The sequence below is a fragment of the Ammospiza nelsoni genome, chromosome 1, assembly GCF_027579445.1.
Source record: "Ammospiza nelsoni isolate bAmmNel1 chromosome 1, bAmmNel1.pri, whole genome shotgun sequence".
Classification (NCBI taxonomy): domain Eukaryota; kingdom Metazoa; phylum Chordata; class Aves; order Passeriformes; family Passerellidae; genus Ammospiza; species Ammospiza nelsoni.
In genome coordinates, this window is record NC_080633.1 from 119,056,299 (window position 1) to 119,080,296 (window position 23,998).

A 23,998-nucleotide genomic window follows, 5' to 3' on the forward strand; every position below is an offset into this window, starting at 1 on the left:
GGTAGTCAATGTTTTCTTCCAAATTAGCCCCACACAGGACCCCCCTCACCAGCATACACGGCCTGTGGCTAAACTCAGCCACATCAGCTATTTTTGTACAGAGTAAGCCATAGGTGATTTGGAGTGGGAAAGCCAGAGTATAATTTATTTCACTGTACTGCAGAATGCTTACAGTGCTTTGACAGCTGCACACAGAGGCACAGCTATGAGCCTCTATTTTGCCTCTACCTATCCCATCAGCATTTACTCTTATTATGAGGAAACATGGTAGTGATTATTCCATTATGCTGTACAGAGATAACCCTAGGACAATTCAGGAACTTCCACCATGATGTAAGCAGTAACTTCCTTGGCAACTGAGTACTTTGCAACTTGGCAATGCGATACCAATGCCACATCTCCCAGTTCAGCTTGTTTTTAGAAGCCTCTAATTTTGCAGTAATTTTTTTTTGTCATATCCCTAGGTCAGAGCAAAAGGGTTTTCTTATTCTTCATCTGACCTCTGGAAAAGTAAAAGCATAAAATTAATGAGCCTGCGTTATGACTTTCCCCCCTCCCCCCAGTTTTATCAAAGCAACTTCTCCAGAAGTGTTGATTTTTCTTAATTTCCCTAATGAAATATGACCTACATAGCATCAGTTATTAAAAAAAGCTAATGTCCAAAAAAGGCCCCTAAGAATCAATTTGAAATAATATTGTCAAGAATCATCTGCTTACCCACTTTTTACAGAAAACTTTGAAATGTAAGCATGTTCTACACACATACAAAAGACCTGCTGTGACATACAGCAAAGGAGTCACTAAAACTGGACATTTGCATTCCTCACTGTCAAACTGAAGATTAATACACTTCTAAAACCACAAGCAGCTTAAAAGAATGGCAGAACATTTAAGAAGGCACCAGATTTTCTTTAGACATTTAAAAAGGCACCAGTCACACTTTTAGTTATATTATCCTTTATTATTTTACAATGTATTTCAAAAACTTTTACAGATGCCTTAAACTGTTCTACAAGAGCTGCAATACTGTCATAAAAGCACACCTACAGACCGAATGCACAAACAAACTGTAATACCTACTGGTATTGAACCATTAATATCCAAAGGGTGTAGTCTTTTAGTAAATAGATGTGCAGTAATGCAAATGCAAACAGATGTTAATGCAGAAAAACAAAACTCTGCATTCATGGCTATAGAACAGAGGACTTTTCAAACACATTTGGTACTGTAACATTCTAGACAGCAATATGAAGAGCATTACATATTTAAAGCAATACATGCCCTGAAAAGCCTGTATTTTCAATCTGTGCGTGTAAACCTGAATCAAAAATAAACTAGATATATTAAAAAACATGAGACATCTAGTCTGCCAACAAGATTTTGGGTTTCTTTTTTTTCCTTAGAATGACAATTAACCTGGGTGGGTGACCTCTGACCTGCATTATTATCATTATTATTATTATTTTACATTATCATATCCTCAGCATTTCTGTAGTACTATGACAGCCTGTGGTTTTTTTTTATTTATTCCTTGTGCATAGGCACAGCAGAATAACTTTGATGCATTAAATTTCTTTTCTGAGTCTCCAAGTGGTAAATATGATTCATATTATAGCAAATACATTACCACAAAAAAGCACTATATAACAACATTTATAACATGTTTCAAAGTTCTCAGCTGTATTTCTCTGGTGCAACAAAGCAGGGGCACTGCAGCTTTCAAGCACTGTGTATTGAATCCTCTCAGGCACAGTGTTTACTAACAGCTCAGATATATGTTATTCTCTACCTACAGAAGTTTTGCTTTTATTATCACTTCTGCTCACAGGAATTGCTAAGACATCTTTAGACTTATACTGTCTTAAGTTACAGGGCAAAGCCAATTGTTTGCATATGTTTTTAAAGCCAAGCTGATGTATTTTCAAGGGAGTCTCATGAAAGACATTAGGAGGAAACAGCAATTGCATATCAAGATTGTTAGGGGGAAACAAACAAAAAAAAAAAGAGTCAAAATTTACGAGTGTGGCACTGTGGCAAAAGAGGCATTCTGTCCTGCTTTATACTTCAAGTTTAAAGTTTTAGTTACCATTAAATATTTCCTAACAGTAAACACCATTTCTTAATCAAATATAGTCTACATTCCTCTATTTTCTGCAGGCAGAGCTGCAAGGGGTCATCACTACGTTAGACCACAGCTTTTTCTGCTAGTCTTCCCAGCTAGCCTAAACAGCAGTCAGTGGTATTTATTAGTTATATATATGTATATATATAAGTCAGTCACACCCATCATTACAAATATGTTCTAGTTTATTTACTGTACAATGTATGTATACATATTTGTGTTTTTTCAGTCCCTTTTTTCTTATCTTAAGCACTCCAATAGTTAAGGGCAGGCTGGGAAAAAAAAATCAATATACATAAAAGGGTTACACATTTCAAGTCTGTAGTGATTCTAGTTTTAACAGCAAAAGGGGATCCTCACGCTCATGCTGTGAACACAGCTGGCAAAAACAAAGGCCAAAAAAAGAGGCAGGCTGTATTTTTCTCTGGAGTCAAAATCTAGAAAATTGAACAAAACAATGTTAGTCCAAAGGGATGTAGAAATGAAAAGGGAGTTTCATTCAATGTAGAACTGGAGCTATTAAGATTTTCTTTCACAGAGGCCCTGAGACAAGTTGAATGGATTCTCTCTACCATGTGTTTCATGTGAAGTCAAACTTAACTTAAAGCTCTAAAGGTATAGCGCAAAGATTTGGTATATAAGAGTGGACCCATTTTTAAAAAGTGAAGCAATAAAATCTACATGAAAAACTAATGAAGGAACAATTTGATTGGAGGCCTCTGTCCTTTGACCCCTGCCCTGTCAGGCTTAACGTCCAATAAAATGTAAAATGCAGCATACGTTTGCTTAATCTAAAATTTTCGCGATGATTTATTGCAAATTGCACTTGGCAGTTCACCACACCAATGGAAAACTGGCCCCCTTGTTGGTTCATTCACACAGTCTTTCAACACCAAACACAAGTCACCAGTAGAAAGATCTTGATAGAAAGTTTGCTGCTGTGCTGAGCCAACTTGCTGCACCTTCTGGGTGTGACCCAACACGAGACACTGCTTTGTCCTGCTCCTTAGTAGGGCTCTCATCTTCTGGCAAATACTCAGGTAGATCTGTGTTCTGCTCTACTTCCACTGGAGTATCTTGGAAGGGAACTAGCATCTGGTAAAACACAACAGATTAAAATGGTGTCAGATGTTGTAAAAGAATGAATCAAAGTTATAATATACATGTTTATAATACACATAATACATATGTTCAGGAGGACAGGCAAGCACATCGTGAGACTCCTCCCCATTGCCCTATAGAGCAAGAACATAAATGGAACCAACTATGCTTCGAAGACACACAAGAAGAGGTTCGGCTTACAAGGGAAGAGAAAGCATCAAGGAAATACAGACTACCTTTTAGTGTAGTAGTTGTGAAACAACAGCACATCAGCAAAACCAACCAGGAAAGCCCACCACTTTCACTGTGACCCTTTTCATATCATTATAGAGATAATCAGTTACAGTACTTCCATCCTTCTTCTGAACAATAATTTCCATGTAACTGTTCTGTGGATTCTTATCCTGACACAGGATATCCTTGAGTCCTCTTGTACTGGATGTGTAACACTCATGCTTAAAAAATTTTGCCTACGACCAGATGTTATGGGCACAGAGGAGCTGATATTGAAGATACAGCTGAGCTGTAACAATTGGTATTTAGAAAGACAGAGATCCTACCTCCTCACCACTTTCACTTTTCACAACTTGCTGTGCCTTCATAACTTTGGTTGATGCTATCGCCGTTGCCAGCGCCTACAAACACAGAGAAAAAAGCAAGAGCTCAGTGCAACAGAATGCAATAATGTGGGAATCTGGAGGGTTACAAAGCACTTACCTCTGCTTTTAAATCTGAGCGAATTCGGACCACACACCTTTGAACAGCCATTTGAAAGGTAAAACTAATAACACCTTTAATCTTCAACAAGGCTTCTTCACAAAGATTCCTTCGAGACTGAAAAACAAAGTCCCACAACTAAAAAACATACCACGTGACAATGCTCACAATTAATTGTGTTCCTGTATGTCTCAAAGCACATGGTTACAAAAGTGTGCTTGAGTAACAGAAAAACTAACACTTACATTTTAGTGCACAAATATTAGACTCTCTTACCACAAAAGAAAATTTGCTTACACTTTAGAAGTCAAAGAAGGATGGAATCAACTGTAAATAATTAGAGAAAAGTGCTGAAAAGCAAAGAATGTTTTTCTCTGTGTGATCAGCTAAACAGTCCCCTCTGGTTAAGGTCTGATTGACTGAAGTGCTCATTGATGAGTAGTTAGTGTTTAAGTTGCTATTTATCAGACACCTTGGCTCCATACTGACTGAATGCATCAAAGCAGCTGTTGTACCTTTCAGCTGCTTCATCTGTGGCAGCTCACAGACATCATGGCACAGCACACAATTGTTATTTTAAAGGGAAAATACTTGGTTGATAACCCACAGAGTGTTATGTTTAAAGCAAGTGACATCACCTACTGTGCTGTAACATTACATTGACCCGTGCTAGTTGCATCTGCTACATTACCTTAGAATGTTCCATTTTTTTCCCTTTTAATATTTGCACAACATGGTCGCAACAAAAAGAATTAAAGTATACTTGGAGAGACTGCTAGCACAGAAGGGCATAAAAAAGGATGGACTGTATCAGAAATAAACTGACAGCCTTTAAAACAGGTTTAAAATAATTACTCACTTTTTTTTTCCCTGCAAGGTTTTAAATAATTAGTTAATTCAAAGTATATTTGCATTAGTTACCAAATAATCCCTAGTGAGTATTCACATGCACAACAAGCAAATTAAATTCTTTTAATCTTGGAAGAATGAACTGAAGCAGTCTGGGGGGGTTTTTTTAGCAGTTTAGCATATATATTGAAACAATTCATTTGTGTAAGTTTATGTATTGAAACAGGTAACATTTTTGAGTTTCCCAAAAAATACCTTTGTCAGATAGGCTACCTTTACTATAGAAAGGAAATATTTGATGCAAAGATGATAGGCTGCCTTACACAAGTGAAAGTTGAAACCTACATCTGGACACAGTAAGCAACACTTTCATAGCTACTTAGCCTGAAAAAATAGATTTATACATGGGTGTGTAGCAATTCTGTGACAGCTTTTTACTCTTAAGATCCCAGGTGAATCACAGGCACCTCAGTTTAATTCGAAATGAGGCTTTCCATGATCAGAAAACTGGTGAATAATTTCTTAAAAGAAAAAACTTATTAAGGTCCACACAAACTCTGTAAAAAGCTGGCAGCTTGGCAGCCACCAGCTTTCCTGCACAGACATACTTTGCAAAACGCATTTCGCAGGCAGGTAGCCACAAACCCAGCAATAACAACCCACAAACACAACTAAACATACTTGGTATGGTTTACTACCATACTCTGCATGGTACTCCTGAAGCATGGGCACAGGCAAAATTTAGGTTATTTCCTTACACATCAAACCCTGATTACCATGCCTCTCACAAACACTACTATAATGTACAGACTAGAAAACTGACTGAGGGGCATGCCACAAACTCCTCAGCTACTGCCTTATTTTTTACCTTTATCACCAAATTTAATAACTAGATCTTAAAACACCACATTAAAGAACAAATGACTTTTCCCCTCTCTTCCTGAAACAATCAATTATCTACTATTTGAGGTTTCGAAATCCACAAGCATTTGCAGGACCTGCAACCACTCCTTGACAGTAGTTTCCATTTACAAATGTAAATGACTGAGAACACCGTGTCTAAAGCTCTGTGTTTACTCACTATGCCTCTTCAAACTCATACATGCAACCTAATATTCTCTGCTACTTATATCAGGAATAAACTATTGAAGGAAACTAAATGGCTTTTGTTGCTCACAAGCTTTAACACCCTCCCAGTCCCAACTTACCATAACACTTAAAACAGCATTACAGGGATGTTTAACTTCTGGTGAGCATCTTTTAACATTTCTTTAATCATCTGATGAAATACAGAGCTACATACACCAGCTATCTCAGTCTGTGCACAGGCAGACCTTCCTTTAACAACAAGCTAGGAAAACATGCTGGTGTGATCTACCTGCAGTGTTGCTCTCTAAAGATGAATATCTAAATACCCTATACTTTTTCACAATACCTTTACCTCAGCATTACAGAGACAAAACTTCACAAATATTGCTAAGTTCCATTTGTTGAAGAAAAACACATGCTTTTAAGATAGAACTGGACTACAAGCAAAATATCTAAACTCACGAAGTAGAAGTGGATGAAATTTCTTGCTTGGAGATACCTGTAAACAAACAAATCAACTACAAGCTTAAAAACAACAACCTATGGGACTGAATTTAAAAAATTTCACAGAGTAGCAAAGCCAATGGTGTTGACAAAGCACTGCCTTTCTAGCTAGAGCAAGTGCTGGAAGGCCAAAACGCTAAAAAATATTTGTATAAAGTGAGCTAGAGCAGCATGTTATTTCTAAAGGAATTAACGATGGTCTTGTGAAAACAGAACAGTGGGTATGCTGTTGGTAAACTGGGCCTGTGGACATGCTTACTTGGCAGAATGTAAAGCAACAAAGCAAAGGATCAGGTTTGATCATTTAAAATGGGTACAAAACTGAAAGATACAGAGTCCGGAGGGCACTTGTGGATAACGTGCTTAAACAGCCTACATGCTGTTTGGCAGCCGTAAAAAGGCAAACATGGCCCTGGGGTGTTATCTACAGGGGTATGGTAGATAAATCTGTAGAAGTTATTCTGACATTACATAAAGACTCAGTGAGACCTCATTAATTCAAATGCCATTCTGGTCACTACAGTAGAAAAGATCTCACAGACAATGAAAAGATGCAGCAAAACCAGCTCAAAGAAAATACAGCATTTCTAGATTAAGAATAATAACAAACCTCCCAGTGTCTGAAATCTCTCTTAACTAAAAGGAAACTTTTTTTAGGTAAACACACTTGTACAACCACAAGAGATCCTTAAGTGAAAAATCCTGAAGGCACTTTGTTCACTCTATTCTTTCTCAAAAAACCATCAAGAAAACTGCCTTGAAGCTTCTTTAGGTGTTCTGAGTAAGCTCAATTTATGCAATATTTTATACATATCTCACGCTTCAAAATACAATTCACAGAAATTGCTGACAATTAATGATATCACACAGGGAGCCTCACTGGGTTTCTGGGGTTAAAATAACTCTCAGTACAGCATGCCTTATTTACACAAACTCGGAAGGTTTCCTTACCGAATCATCAAGGCCATCTATATGCAAAACCACTGTCTTGGCACGCTTATTTGTGCTGCCAAGGAAAAACTGTGCTTTCCGACGACGATAATTCATCTCATTCACACTGTCCATGTCTGACATGTTGGAAGACTGAAGGATATCATAGACTTCAGAAGCCAGGAGTTTAGTCTCTCCTGGTGTAGTGGTCCTGAAAGAAAAAAAGGGACTAAGATTTCCACGTATTTGCTTTCACATTAGTACTGCAAAAAGCTATTGATTACATCCTTGCAACTGGAATATTCCACGTGGTACAGTCAAGACGTGGCAAAAATGTTAAGTGGGGAGAGCAGAAATTGGGTAAAACTATTTTCTTTTCCTGATTCTAATTTTTATGTCAATTTTTTGATTCTATGCTCATTATAAACACATCTGTTCTCAAACAACATGAACACAGTTTACATCGGTTTGACAACTACAAGCCAAACATGGCAGTGCATGGTCAGCGTTCCAGGGTTACTTTGTGTTGAGCTTTATATTTTTATAACAGAACTTCTCCAATCGCCTTGTGACATGTTTTGTTTCCCATTTTCCTTGCTACATAATAAAAATAATTTCTCTGTAGAACTGGCATCTTTCCCGAAGTTTTCTTCTCCAAATTTACTGAGCATCAGTAGCACAGCAGAAAAGCAGAAACACAAATTTTCTTGAAGAATCCAAAGGTTATTCTGGATTAGACTAAAATTTATGGTATAAATTATATGATAGCATTTTTTTAGATAGAAAAAAGTAGATAATAGACTCAACAGATATTGAATTGTTAAGATTTAATTTAAACTAATTTTAATCAGGTACTAATATAAATCTGTTGCCCAAATTCAGCCCTGTTTTAATTATGCTAGTGACTTTAAGGTTTGTGTAGAAACAAAATTACTGCATCAACTTGCAATTAATTTTAAAATGATGAATGACAGCTTTGCTGCTTTGTTTAGCAAACACTAAGTAAGTAACAAGTACCTTTAGATTTTTTTTTTCCATTTGACTTCCTTAATTACCAGCCATTAAACACATTTTCCATCCTACCATATGGACAAGAGAGAATACTAAAGCAAGCATGTTAGGAGTTCTCGGCTTGTGGGGGTCTCAGCTAGCCTTTTTTTTTACTTCTCTGCACCTTGTTTTGAACAGCACCCATTTGGAAAGGAAAATGTCAGTTCTTGAGATAATTCAGTGGATTAACAACATTCAGAGGGGGGAAAAAAAAGAAAGATAAATAAGCAGTAATAAGCAAATAACCAAGACCTAGAAAGGGAAAGCATTCCAACATATGTTCAGTTTTAAATACATGCTCATGTTCTGCTTTCCTATACTGAGAAATCGCTTATGTTAATTCACAGAAAAAAGTGCTGGGAACTCACAAAGATTTCAACTTCATCCTTCCATCATTTATTAGTTAAAGTAATAGAACTGATAATAAAGCCATGCCACGGGATGTCCTGAGGTAGTAATAAAACAGCTTTTGCTAAAGTGATAGCTTATCAAGAGATTAAGGAATTAACCCACCTATTAGTTTTCCCAATTTCTTTCAACAACAATCCTGTCAATATCAAGCGATTTACAACAGACAAGTTTTATTTTTGGTAAATTTAAATACAGCTCACTAAGCAAACTACTGAAAATGTCACTATTCCACCTACAGCACCCACTATGCAGTTGGTAAGGGGTTTTGCTTCAAAACAATTGTACTATTGCATCAGAGAGTTAAAAAAAGTCAGAAATAAAGGCATCCTTAATACTTGCCTTAATATATGTGTGTGTGTATATATATGCAAAAATATACTAACCTATGCAAAATAAAGAGAATTTAAAGCTGTCACTATGTCAGCAAATATAAAATATTCAAATGCCTGAAACAAAAAAGTCAACAGTGATTTTCATATATGTTTTATTCTCCCAACGTTATAGTTGGCACAGTTCTTGAAAACTAATGATCTGCTATTAACTGCACAACTGAAACAACCTGTTGACTTTAAAACACAAAAGTAAATTGGGTCTTATTTGACACAGTCATTCCAAGATCTTCCTAAAACAAGTCTATACTGATAAAATTTATGAGCATACACACACACACTCTCAAACAACATACTCAGATAATTTCCTGTATTTTTCCAAACAGAGGATTACCACTATCTACCACTAAGTTACCCCTATTACCTTAAAAAAAAACCAAACAAATGCAAGACTTTAATCTTATTTAAAGAGAATCAGCAATATGCAACTGACTGTGTAATAAAAAGCAGCAAGAAACTCAGACACTACACTATAGGACCAAGGACAATGGCTGCCACTTAGAAATAACAGACTGCAAAACAATCCCAAGTGAAGGTGTACACCAGTTTTACACTGCAGAAACAAAATACTATACTTCCAGCAACTCAGTTAAACAAAGATGCCCAAAATGCCTGACAAAAACTTCTACAATTTAAAATATACTAGTAAAATGAGTGAATACAAGTTTTCAGCCACCTGTTATTCTGTCATTAAAGCAATTTCTGCAACAGCTGTAAAATAACAGAAACATTTATATCTTAATATCAGATTAGATAAAAGGAAAATTTTTGTGACGAACGTGGTGAAACACTGGCACAGATTGCCCACAGAAACAGAAGATGCCCTATCTCAGGAACCGTTCAACATCAAATTGGAAAATTCAGTTGCAAATATCTCCTCTCATTGCAGGGGGTTTGGACTAGAGGATCTTTAAAGGTCCTTTCCAACCCAAACTACTCTAAGATTCTGTGATCTTTAAGGGGAAAAAATACCTATCTGGAAGCAAGTATAATAAAGCCTCTTGGTTGCAAAACCAAGGTGATGTTCAGTGGTGAGTCTGTTTCCTTACATACTATATTCCTAATAAAAACAAATACAATGAAACTGCACATAAAATGAAACCACAAAACAGTGGAAGTTTTGTTTTTTTCTAAAACTACTCTAACTCATGGGCTGTGGTTTTGTTGCCTAAAATGAGAAAATGTTGAGGGCACTGACACCAGTCCTCCCAGCACCAGTGTGTCAGCAGTTTCAGCTAACACTGCCCACAGCTGTGTGAGCCAACCTCTTGCCACCATCAGAGCAACACAAGGGAACTCTTGCTCTCTCCCACTCCAGTATGGCACTTTAGTCACCACTGAAGGTGCAGGTGCATACTATAAATTCACTGTGCAGCTAGAGCTTCTTTGAGAACACTCCATCAGTGAAAATCTCACCAAGGGACACAGTACCACCCCCATTACTGGAGGTTTTCAAGATACAGTTGGACAGGACATGAGATAGTCTCATCTAGGTCCCCTTTCCCAGGAAAGGTAGGACCAGATCATCTTCTGAGGGGCCTTCCAAGCTGGGCTGTCCTGTGATTCTATGACTAGTGTTCTCCTACCCTGCTAGGGAAATGGCAGCATCTACTTAGAGCAGAATAACACTTGGCAATAGCTGGTTACCATCTCCTTCAGAGGCGGTAGCATCTTACATTACTTCAGCAAGACTCAGAAGATGCCTGTCAGAAACTCAAGCCTTTAATTTTCACTGTCTTCCAGAATTCCTGTCATCCTAGATTGCTGCCTGTCCTTCCATCATGTTTACCCAAGGCTGGCTGTGTAAGAAGTATGAACACAGAATCCAAGTGACACGTGCTGTATCTGTCATAAGAGGATACAAGAAATAGTTCTCATTTTCTGCACTATTATTAGAAATAACTTTTTAAACATGGTCCAAGTACTGCAGAGGTTTTATTAGCATGGCAAGACATTTTTTAAAGTTTCTGCTAACCTTAAAGGACATGAAAACTAATGGCTACAACTCCAAAGGTGTGTGTGATGTGGGCAGAGTATGAATACTAGGAAAGAATGTGTAAGCAGTGTACAGCATTATGGCTGTGACTGAAGTAAACACACAACATCATAAATTATAACAGAAGGGCATGACAACCTTCCTACCACAGCTTCATCTGATGCAAAGGTAACAGAGACTTAAGTCTCCTCCTTTAGAAGAAGCACAAAGACTGAGAAAGACTAATATAGTGATTTTCCCCTTTCAGAGAAGGGCAAGACATAAATAAGTTTATAAATACATACATGAGGGCGTGAAACTGTAAAAGATAATCTTATCCTTTTTTAAGCTGTAATATTTTATGCATATTTTTTAAAATAAACGTGTGTACCTACTTGTAAATTACATACTAACTGCTGCACCAGAGGAAACATGCAACTGTAACTCTGCTCAGAGTAGAGCAGGCCCTGTGCACAAGCACAGGAACTATTACATGCCTTTCCTTAATGGCATCCATTGTGCTCTAAAGACACATTAGCCAAACATGTAACACACTACAACAGCATTTCATTACTGTGTTTCTACTGAGCTTATAACCTGGACACAGGAGGTTTCCAAATAAAAGAGGGAATTTTTCTTTACCCAAGACTCAATTACATCCCAGACTCCATTGAAAGGGGATTTATGTCATTTAATTCCAGAAGTTTCACTTCTGTAGTAATTCTGCTTTTGGATGTACTTGGTCAGTCTGCCCACTACCCACAATAAAGATGGCAAAGTTAATTGTCCATTTATAAAATTTCAAGGCTCTGATAATATCTGAACCCCTGGGAAGGTGACAGAAAAAATCTGAAGGTGGTAAGAAAGGGTGAACCCAGATTCACAAAGACAAAGTCATGCCTGAGCACCCCAGGAACCTTCTACAATGAAACAACTGGCTTCACTAGGATGGGAGAGCAAATGGCTACTGTCTGTTGACACTGGTCCTTACACAATCCCCACAGAGAAGCTGATGCAGGATGGATTGGCTGACCAGACTGAGATGGGGACTGAAAACTGGCTAGATAGCCAGGCCCAGAAGGTGGTGATCAAGGCCATGAAACCCAGCTGGAGGTCAGTATCTAGCAGTGTACAGCAGGGATCAACACCAGGTCCCATGTTCTGTTCAGTATCTTCATTAACTATCTGGGTCACAATGGACCCTTAACAAGATGTGCAGATGACACAAAACAGGAAGGAGTGACAGATACATCAGACAGCTGTGCCAGACAGACCTCAAGAGGCTGGAAAAATGGGCTGACAGGCATCTCATCACGTTCAACAAGGGAAAGTGCAAAGACCTGCATCTGGGGAAGAACAGCCCCAGGCACCACTCAGATCAGGCACAATCTCTGAGCGAGCAGCTGGAAAGGAGCTTTGCAAAGAACCTGTTCAACACAAAGATAATCATCAGCCAGCAAAGTGCCCCTGCAGCCAAGGTTACTGGTTATCCTGGGCTGCATTGGCAGGAGTGCTACCAGCAGATAAAGGGAGGTCATCCTGCCTCTTTCATCAGCAGTGCTGAGGCCTCACCTGCAGTGCTGTGGCCAGGTCTGGGTTCCCAGTACACAAGATGTATGAACACGCTGCAGAGTCCAGAAAAGGGTCAGGAAGATGATTACAGGGCTGATGAAAGAAGGGAGAGAGATCTGGGATGGTTGAGCCTAGAGAAGGCTTGGGGAGAGCTTAGCAATGCACATAAATACCCAAAAGGGTTGCAAAGACGACAAAGCCAGGACCAGAAGCAAAGGGCACAATCTGAAAAATGAGGAAACACTTTTCCACTGTGAGGGTGACTGAGCACTGGCAGAAGCTGTCCAGACAGGCTGTAGAGTCTCCATCCCTGGAGATACTCAAAAGCTTCCTGGACATGGTTCTGGGCAATGTGGTTTAGGTGCCTATGTCTGAGTAGAAGGGAGCTGGACCCATGACCTGCAGAGGTCCCTTCCAAACTCAATCACCCTGTGAGTCTGTGAACACATATCAAGAAGTCACTAAGTAAATTCAAACAGCAATATACATGGAACATACCTATTTTTTTACCTACTTGTGGATCTCTAATCTTTCAGGGTAAGAATATTTTAGCAGATAGGCTTTTTTGTAAGTAAAGCAAAAATTTATTTAATTTCCTGCCAACTATTTTCCTTACACACTGTCTTTCAAAGTGTTCTGCATGACAGCTTACATAATTCTAATGCATTTGAAAATTACAAAGACTGATTTCAGAAACTTCCTGCTCTCATATTTAGACTTAGAGTTCACTGCTCAGTCCTAAATTGTTCTATGTTAAAGCATCATGAACTAAAGGCAAGACTAAATGTAAAAAGGAAGGCATCATTCTCAAAGTCATTAGAACTTGTCATTGAGTACTGCTGATGTTTTCATCTTCCTAGAATCATCCTTGAATGCTTAAGGCTGGAAGAGGACCCTGAAGACCAACTAGTTCCAACTCTCCTGCCATGGGCAGCAACACCTTCAACTAGACCAGGGTTACTCAGAGCTGCATCCATCGTGGCCTTGAACACCTTCAGGAATGGTGCATCCACAGCTTCCCTAGGCAACCTGTTCCACCTTAAGTTATAGCAAGATCTTATTACACACAGTCATCACAGAGAAACTATGCCTTATAATAACAATTTAGAAACTTCTAATACAAAACTTAAAAATCCAATAGTTCACTGGTTCAAACATGACACTGACTTCAGGAGAACACTGCTCCCAGGTTTCTCACTCCAAATACGTAATTTCTTTGTAATTCTACTTATGCACTAACTGTGTTTAGTAAATAAGAGTATAAAGCCAAAGATGAGCTCACACAGGCAAACTAAATAAATATTTTAATCTCAAGTAACTTCATAACATAGATCAAAAAGTCAGTACATATCAGCTCACTCAGTTTACACTGTTACTCTCTGAATCTGATGTAGTTCAAGAGTATTCAATTTGTAATTTATGGACCAATCTGAGCCTGGTACTGATGGGCCTGTTTTCTCCAGGGCTGCTCATGAGCAAGAGAAATGAAGACAGACACAGAGACCATTCTCAGCTTTAAGTCTAGAATTGGGCATCACTTGCATGTCAAGGCTGACCTGTGAGGCTGTCCTGTGCAGAACCAGGAGCTGAACTCGATGGTCCTCGTGGACCCCCTCCAACTGAGGATGTTTTATGATTCTCAGGATACACAGAGAAGAACTACAGCTCATTCCCCTCCTCATGGAGAAGAGCTACAGCTCATTTGTCTAAACTGAGAAACCTCTATGAGAAAATGGCAACCAGAGGTAGCCTCTATGATAGAACTCATGGCCCAGAACTCTGTTAAGATCCAAGCAAGGAAACTGATACAGGAGAATGGTACATTTGCAGTACACCACTTACAGAACAACACTTTTCACATAGAGACTGTGTGTACTATATATATTTTCAGTTAGCATGGCTCCATAAGAAGGGAGCACGACATATAGCCTTACAAATCATGGACAAAGGCTGTGACACAGCCAAACAGAAAAGGTGGACATGCACTGGATGGCTCATCACTGAGCTCTTGCTCACTAATACTTGGGAAACCAAACAAAGGAAAGAGCAGCTCTGTAAAAACAAAAAGAAAAGTAGCTAACAGTGGTGAAGGAAAGATAAACTCTAAACACAAAATAAGGAAACAGATCTAGACATTTTAAAGTTAACTCAAGAAAAATTTCCTGTATTGACATCTCAAGAATTTTACATAGTAACGGACAGTAGAACCTTAAAATGCAGATCTGTAAAAAGAATCCACAACACAATTCAAGTGTAACGAATATGAAGAGTTTGAAGATGAAAAATATCTTCATTATCCAAGTTAAGGCTCTAATATTAGACAAGACCTTGGCAAATGCCATCCTAAATAACTTACTCATAAATTAAAAGTATCAACAACTCTCTGACATAACTTACAGAAGAATCCCAAATCACTGAACATAACAAAGAACTGAATGTAATTTTTCCTTCTAAAACATTAGTTTGAGAGACCTCATCTACAGAGTGATGCAAGTACCTTTCCAAAAAGTTAGAGAAAACCCATAATCACATAAAAGCAGATATTTTCATTTGATCCCAATCCTCCTCATACATGCAAGCACTGTCCCTATATTCTTCCCTAAGATCCTGAGTAGTGATATTTTCAACCATCATTTTATTTCCATAAACAAACTTAATTCATTACAATGCATATAGTAGCCCATATGACACAAAAAGCACAAGTAAGAATTTCATGGATTGACACAAATTCTATCACTGTTTCATCACTGTTGGGCAAGTGCATGCATGTCAGAACATTTAAAGTACATACACAGTAGAGATTTATCATTTAGTCATGGGTAACAAATGGCTAGCCAACATATACTCAGATCACTATGCTTTAAGACCACTCGTATTTGTTTCCAGGGAACAATTTCTTTTGCAATACTTTCTTCCTATACTTAAAGACAGAAGTTGTTTCCAGCAACTAAAGGGAGCAGTAAGCTGCAGAGTTGTTACATTCTGTAAGAGGGGGCTGGGAAATCACTAATCTTTGATTTTAGAAGTGAGACACAGTGATTGACATGGTTTTGATGAAAACTTTGAGCATGAATGACAACCCTAAAGAAAGAGCATGGTATTAGAGAAAAAGCAATCTGTTTCAAGACAGTTATCTGATCTAGCTGCTTTTCTGCCTGTTCTGCTCCAGTGCCAGGGCAAGATTCTTTCTTATTTCCATGAATGCTGCTCTTTCTTGTAAGCTTTTAGTGCATCCTGTGATGAGTGGGCTCACTCATAAGCAGGTGACTGCTCTCCTGACTCCTTCCAGGCAGCAGGCACGTTATTTGAAAACAACTTGAAGAGCAGCATTACTTCAGCACACACCTTCTCAGAATCCCGGTATGGCGCTACTACCATGCTACACCTCAGTTCCCTCTAGCCCCAAAAACACAGCAAAGACCAGATAATATCACAGAGCGGCTGATAAAATTATTACCACCTGCTTTCTGAAAAGAAAAAAGTCAAAATCCTGAAGAATACAGACAGCAGGATCCTTATGTTGGTCAATAACAGTATAGAAAGAATAGTAATGGATCAACAACAGGAAAAACAATTTGAAAGTGTAGAATGGGAAAAAAAAAGAGAACCTGCAGGACTGGGCAAGCTTTAAGTGACAGAATAAGCAGCAGCACCATGGATCTTCAAACCCCAAAACCAAGCAGGTGGACTGCTCAGTGAACCTAAGCCCAGCCTGAGTACAGCAGGGTTATGTGCCTACACTCCAGGGGCATCAACCACATGCTCCAAGGTGGCTGCACCACAGCAACAAGGCAAGGTCACATTTTCCTAGAATGCTCCCTAGAACTACAAGATCCCTGTCACTTGGCCAGCCTTTGCTCCCTAGAACTGCAAGATCCCTGTCACTTGGCCAGCCTTCCACACACTACTCGTGTCATAGCTGTGACAATTTGACCAGGAGACACTAAACTAAAAAACTTGTAATGAACAAGGAAATCTGATGTCTTAAGACTGATTTTGTACTTAACAAGACATACCCCACTGAAATTAGGAGTAAGGATTGGATTTCACAATGCCACTTCCAGCTCAGTTTACATCATATACCTACTGAACCTGAAGATGCACAAAAACCCCATGAAATTGCTGGAATGTCCTGAAGACTGTTGAAAACAAGCAAACAAAACAACCTAAATATTAAAAAAGTTCTAAGTAAGAGTAAAATCACAGTACAATCCCACTAACTGCTGTAAAATCAGCAACTGTGATATAATTTAAACATATAGCAATTGATTAATTACCCATACTTAACACATTTTCCTGATTCATTCTATTGTCCTCTGATCACAAGAAGTGAATGAACTTCCAAGAACGGGATAACGGATTTGAACATATGCCATATGCTTAACCCAGCTATTCATCCAATTTTGTTTAACTCTCGCTATTTATACGCTAAATGGAAAATCAACTTCTGATCTCCCACAGCTTGGTATCTACCATATGGACATACTCTACATAAAAAAAAAAAGATGCAGGGCCTGTTAACTCAACTAAACTCAAAAGGATTCATAGCAGCATTTGCTAGACAAGAGTCCACATAAAAGACAAACTCCATGTTGAAATTCACAGTAGCTGATTCCAACATCTTGCCTGCTAATGAACAGTAATAATTTCATGGATGGCAAAAATCATGTTTATTATAGGGTTCCAACAAATTGCATCAGGGCTAAAAAGAAAAAAAAAAACATCTTAAGGGCAACAACTGTCTCTGGTCCTTTACAATTAAAGATGTAAAATGTTTGCATTAAAAAGCCAGGTCTTCCTGGAGATGATGCTGTGGTGACCAGGTAGAGGCACTGGTAGTGCTGAAATCAGTCTCAGCACAGAAGCACTTTAGAAACATCTTGGAGGAAGCCAACCACTTTCTTGTATTATCAGCATGCTAACAGCACTAAGTATGTAATATAATAATAGTTGATTATAGTCTATAAGGATTTGGAAAATTCATTTCTATCTTAAAATCTCTACTGTTTATTTTAGTTTTTAAAAGTGAGGTTAATCTGATTATTTCTCTGAAATTTACAGGAGAAAAGTTTAAAAAAAAAAAAGAAAACAAAGGGTTTGAAAGCTCTAAGATTCAGGCTTCCCTGAACAAAGCCTGTATAAATAATACAAATTAAACTGCAGCAGCAACCTGTCCCAGAGGAAAAAAATGCAGGTTTAATCTGTGTAGGCATATCTATGTCTAAGCTTTGTATTTGATTAATTTGCTAATATAGTTAATATTAATTCAGTAGAGACTCAAAGTAGGTAACTATTGAAACATCTTGTTTTCCTACTCTTACACTACTTAATTATTAGCAAGGAACTGACTGTTTTATTTTTAAGTAAGCCAGTATTAACAGCTTCATTTCTAACCAAAGGGACTGTAGTCCCCATGCAAAATAGGCTGAAGCATACAACAAGGTTTAAAAGAAGTGTTGTAGGAACTTGATGATGTACTGTATAAATACAGCATGTGCTATCAATTTAAATTTGTTTCAAGTTATTAGAGAGGGCTTTCTACTGCAAAATCCAATGGAAATCCTGCCAAAAAATATCGTAGCAGGTACTGCAAAACAACAAAGTATCAGAGCATATTCCTGGATAGAAATACATCCAACTGAGAATCACATAAAATTCACTTCCTTCTGAAATAACAGCTCCATCCAGAAACTACTTATGAAGGCTGTATCATCATTAGTAAGTTCCTCTGTAGCATTTATTGCCTGTAATACCCAACTGAAACCATCTAAGTTCTAATCACACACCAGCACCTTATTATGTTTATTGATCAAGCAGCCCTCATGAAAAAAAAAAAAAAAAGACTAAAAAAAGGGTAATCCACTTATGGTTTCCTAGAAAAAAATCTCCAATTTTTTGGGATGCTTACTATGAAGGTCATCGACGAGGGACAAATACCATCTGTGGACAAGGTCACTGTAAACCAAATGTAGACATTTGACACTGGTAAGAGAAGGTGAGAAACTTCACAGTGTTAAGAATGTATCAATGCCCTTTTTGTAAGTAAATTACTGCAGCCTACAATACTGTCAATCCACACCTGCATTGGTATTAAATACTTCACCACACAATTTGTTACTTTAATTTCAAAGCACCTTAAGCCTTCTTAGCTCTTAATTTTAGTAAACATCAGTAAAAGTCAGCATACTAAAGAATCTACCTCAGCAGTTTTTCTTGTAAACTCAACAGTAACCAGAGAAGGTCACTGTATTCCTGAAATGCTTTCACCACCAGCTGATGACAAGGGTTATCGAGCATTAGAAGTGTCTGTTACCATTGGAGGCATTGCCATTACTAATCCTGACTATTCTGCCAATCCACTTAAATCTCTACCCCTCAACACAGGTACAGAACTGCCCCACAAAAAGCAAAGGAGCTGCCTTTGGCACAGCATGTCAGGCAGATCTTGAGGCACCAAGTTCAGCATTAGTATTTGTTTCCAATCCTGCACTCAGCAGTTATTTAAATATCAACTCAGATTCTATCTTTTTTAACATATAATATTGTGTCTCACTCTGTAAACCACTTCTTTTTTTAATAATCAACATTTCTGAGTTCTCTGTTTAAATATAAATTCTGCAAAAATATAAGAAGTAAATAATCTTAAATGATTTTCTAAAATATTTAACTCTCTGTTTCAGCCAATTTCTAAATAAAGAAACTGGATAAGACAGTTGAGCACAAAAGGCTTTTAAAAAGACATGGTTTTAATAAAGTTATTTTATTCTGAATAACTTTTTCTCAGTGTCTCAAAGTTCTCTATTTTTTAAATTCTGCAATACTCATCACAGTATTTTTTGCCTACACTGAAAAACAACTAGCTCATTTTTAACTGCCCAACTAATTTTTTCCCCATTTAAACAGAAAGCACTCAATTATGATTGTGGCACTCCCTCCATCAGAAAAGCAACAATAATGCCTATTTACTCAGTAGCAGGTACTGAAAATTCTCTCCCAGATTTAGGAACCCACAATTTGGTAATTGTACATAAATCACCACTGTACAACTTAGGCACCTCAATGGATAGGTAACTACTTTCATTGCTTATATTCTTAAGCCAATCATTGTAAACCAGCCAAAGGCCATGATTTTGAAGAACTTGCAGGTACTCATTATAAAAACACTGTATTAACAACTACTTACTTTGTTACCTCACTATTTGTCCATTAGTTAACATGAAATACTCAAAATGCCAAGAAAACGGAACATTTCTATCAAAGAAAAGAAGCAAAAGAAACTGATGAAATGCAAGCAAGCACTGTTGTGTCAGAGAAAGTTTTGCATCAACTGCAAGTGCTGCACAGAAACCAGCAACAGAAGTTCTGCTGTTTCACGGAGTGTGCAAATGTTTTGACGTAGCAGAGTAAAAGCTGCTCCATTGAACCAGTATGTACTGAACTGGTACTCTGAAAAGTCCATGGAAGCACAGTACCTGGATCACAGTGAGACAGACATCAGGCAGTGTAAAGCTGCCCAACCAACACTCCTGATAGAAGTGCCAGACAAGTGGAACATTGTGAGGTAAAAGCAATAGCTTGGAGAACAAAGAGCAGAACAACGCGGTATTTCTGATCGCAGTCAGAAATACTGTAATAGGAATTACACCCACATGACAGAATGAAAGAAATAGAAAACACTAAATCCCAAACTAGAGATTTACAAACACCTAAACTGTTGAGTACAAAAACAGTACTGATTGTGTAGAGCTCACTAAGCAAGTTGCATGCAAGTAGAAATGATGACTGTGCAATGTCTCTGACTGCAGAGAGGTCCTGAGACAAACAAAAAATTTTAAAAATCCCCCACTAACATGAAAAGTACATCTTGTAAGGGCACACAAGACACCCCTCTATTAGGTCATGCTTTTGTATTTTTTTGTGATCAATCTATACACGAACAGGGAGCTTATCCTAAGTTGTACCTCTCAAAACAAACCTTTAGAACAGTTATTTACATGACTGCTAATTTCTATTAACCCATGCAAATATAAACTAACAGTAGTGTTTCAACACCTAAATTGCTAGTTACATTTGAATTGCTGATGATCCAGTCTTCCACTAGTCTTACAAATTACATCCATCTTTACAAGACTTAAAACCTTATTTCCTTACCTCACAGCAGCTGTAAAATTCTCCCAGAAAGCCTATTACATCATGACTAAAGTCTAGGTTAACACCAATATTGTAACAGTAGGATTTTAACTAATGCTTTTTGTGTTTTATTTGTCATCATTTGTTCCTGTGCCAGCATCTCTACATTGAGGTCATAACCTTCTATATGGTTATTAACACTGAAATTCACTAGAGGAAACAAAGACTGCTGAACCAAAGTTATTAGGGTTTTTTTTGTTTGTTAGTTCACCACAAACAAAAACAGCAGAACTTGTACTGAGAACACTCCTAACTAACTGAGGTAGCTCACTACATTAAACCGTCTCCCCTAGATACAATCTCCTTCAAATACCAGGAAAATTTGAGAGACAAAAGGAGCCTTCAGTTATTTAGAACAAATAACATGGTATTTTTAAAGAGGACATACTGATGTCTCCCACATTTTGTAATATTTCACTGCTTTGTTTTGTTTGGGGGAAAGGGGGCAGAGAATGCTTTTTCCAAAGTAACTTCAAGAAACAATCTATTTCTAAAACTTCCACCATTCAGAAAATATACCAATAAAGACATTCTTTAAAGAAACTCAGGGTATCTAGGGGAGAGGGGAATATTAAGCTACTTTGCTTAACAATGTGAACAGAACAGCCTGCAGGCATCTTCCTGCTGTGACCTTCTATTATTAACAAACACATTGCTCCAGCAATAAAGTCACTGGAGCCCCACAGCCCAGAGATGCACCAGCAACCAAGGCTGTCACTGTATTGGGAAAAAGAACTGGAAAGGAAGGCCCAGGAAAGTTAACATGGAACAGACAGATGTGTATATTATTCTTCCTTCAGGTGATACAGCACAATTTGGAAACAGTAGCTAAACTTAAAGTTTTTGGAACCTACTGCTCACACGAAAATCCAAGGCCTAGGATAATCATATTTTTCTCCAAAAACACAACTTCTCAGTGCCGAATCACAAGTACTGCATAGTGCAAAAATAATCATGCAACAGAATCATGCTTCCCATTAGCCAATCTCAACTGTTTCTCAACTTTGACGTGTTAAAGAAACCCCACATGCCAAGGATTACAAAAACAGCATTACTAAGTGATTCAGGCAGAGAAAAATAAAATCTCCACAGTCTATAAAAAGCTGTTTCCTTCTCCTTTGCAGATCAGAATTTAAGCATTCCACTTAATAACATCAATACATTAAATATTTAGAGGTTTTTAACTGTAATTTCTCACAAAGTATTACCTTGAAGCTATATGGCAACTTCCCTTTAATCATCAGATATCCCTTTAAATACATACTTTCTACCTCCTAATTAATATATGGCCTTTGCCCTGTCTTTCTCCAACCACTCATCCTCTCACAAAAAAGAAAAAATAGTATGCCACACAACAAAAAAATTAAAAAACTGTTGTGATGCAACATCCCTACCATTTTAATTTCAACAAATACTATCTGAAATACTTGGCTTTTGCCTTTTTTCTTTGTCATATATCATAAATTTAAACTTTGCTGGTTTCAATGAATAATTAAGTTTTCAAAAAGTGCAGGTAATTAAGACTACCAAAAATTAAAATTGAGTAAGAAGTCAGCAATTATAGACTGCATGTATTTTACCAGATCTGCAAGGGACTCTAATTAAACACATATTAATTGCCCTAATCTTCTTAGGCAAGTAATAAATTGGAAGAGCTGATTAATGCACTGGATTTAGTTCAGCTTGTTAAATCTGACAACCTGGCAAAGGAAGACTATCTTGAAAAGCTCTTTTAGCTAAGTAATTGGAATTTTACTCTCAGTAATTTGCCATTCCATAATAAGAGCTATTTAGTGCATTGACTCTTCATCAGTGTTTTTTTTTTTTTAAATACATACTAGTTATACTGAAACTGTACCATTAGCTGCTCATAAAGATTATGAAAAATTATGAACTTTGACCTTTATTGTCCATCAAAAGACACTTTCACTCTGAACACAAATTAGTGTATTTCCTTGCAGGCAATAAATCCTAATTAATTTTAATTCTAGAAGCTGCTAATAACATTTTAGAAAGTCCATATGGACACATTAAGTCCTCTACACAATTCATAAAGCCAGCAACTAAACCAGTTTTCAATATTAAATTACTGCTGATGACTGCTGGAATACAGTGAAATACCAGTATTCAAAGAGCTTCAATCTCTTCTCTCTTTTTTTACCTATTTACCCAAGCACTTCTGCATGGACACATAACAAGGGAGTGTAACATTTTTGTAATATCAGCCATAAAAAAAATAAGAGAAATTTGGAAACCTCCAGGTAGATATTTTAAAGGTCTGCTATGTCTCAAATTTCACTTAAAAATAAGCAGATGTAGGTGAACAAAAGAAAAAATTCTCCCTTGCTAAAGAAAAAAGCAGCAAGTAAAGAACAGGGAACCATAAATTTTTATACTTGAAAAATGTTTTGAAGTATTCCATGAAAGCTGAAACAGCTCTTCATATGTCCTAGAAAATATGAAAGCATATAAAGTCTTTCACATGAAGAAGCTTAGAAAGTCATGCGTTCCAAATAAAGTTCAGTCAGAAAACAAATCTTAAACATAAAAATATCTAGCTGCCATCAAATTTTCATTCTGTACTCCTCAGAGCTGACATTCTCCTGTAGCTTCCAGGATCTACACTTAAATTTTGTTACTCTTCGGTTAGCAAAATCTAGTGTTCATATGCCTTGAAAATCAGTCACAGTGAACCTGAAACCTATTCTTTGTTCCTTAAGTGTACTATAACTAAAGAGTCAGCCAGACATCAGTTTTGAGCAGCAACATGATTTTCACAGCTAAGCTTTAACACTTAAAATGAGCAAAACAGCAAAAAGTTGATAATACCAGAGGACTGAGAAGTCACGGAAGAAGACATGAAGGTACTTCAAAGAACTGTCAAACTCAGATGTCCCAAATATTTCCTACTCATTGTTCACGATGCAGTGCAATTTACCACTTACCACTGAGGTCCCCAGCACAGGAGAAATTCTTCACTGTGAGGATGGTGAGGCATTGGCACAGGCTGCCCAGAGAAGCTGTGGATGCCCCATCCCTAGAAGTGCTCAAGGGCAGCTTGGATGCAGCTCTGAGCAACCTGGGTGAGTGGAAGGTGTC

At 37.6% G+C, this 23,998-nt stretch overlaps 1 protein-coding gene across 3 annotated transcripts in view; it reads right to left on the reverse strand.

Annotated features, from left to right (window-relative positions):
• Positions 1-940: 940 nt before the first annotated feature.
• Positions 941-23,998, reverse strand: part of ARMC1 (armadillo repeat containing 1) — a 35,231-nt gene continuing 12,173 nt past the window's right edge. For all 3 annotated transcript variants that reach the window (XM_059473303.1, XM_059473292.1, XM_059473311.1), the window contains exons 4-7: positions 7,334-7,523; positions 3,941-4,057; positions 3,784-3,858; positions 941-3,217 (exon numbers count right to left, since the gene is read on the reverse strand). In XM_059473303.1, the coding sequence (XP_059329286.1) occupies positions 3,026-3,217; positions 3,784-3,858; positions 3,941-4,057; positions 7,334-7,523 (574 nt within the window). In that variant the 3' untranslated portion in view covers positions 941-3,025. The remainder of the gene's footprint in view (positions 3,218-3,783; positions 3,859-3,940; positions 4,058-7,333; positions 7,524-23,998) is intronic.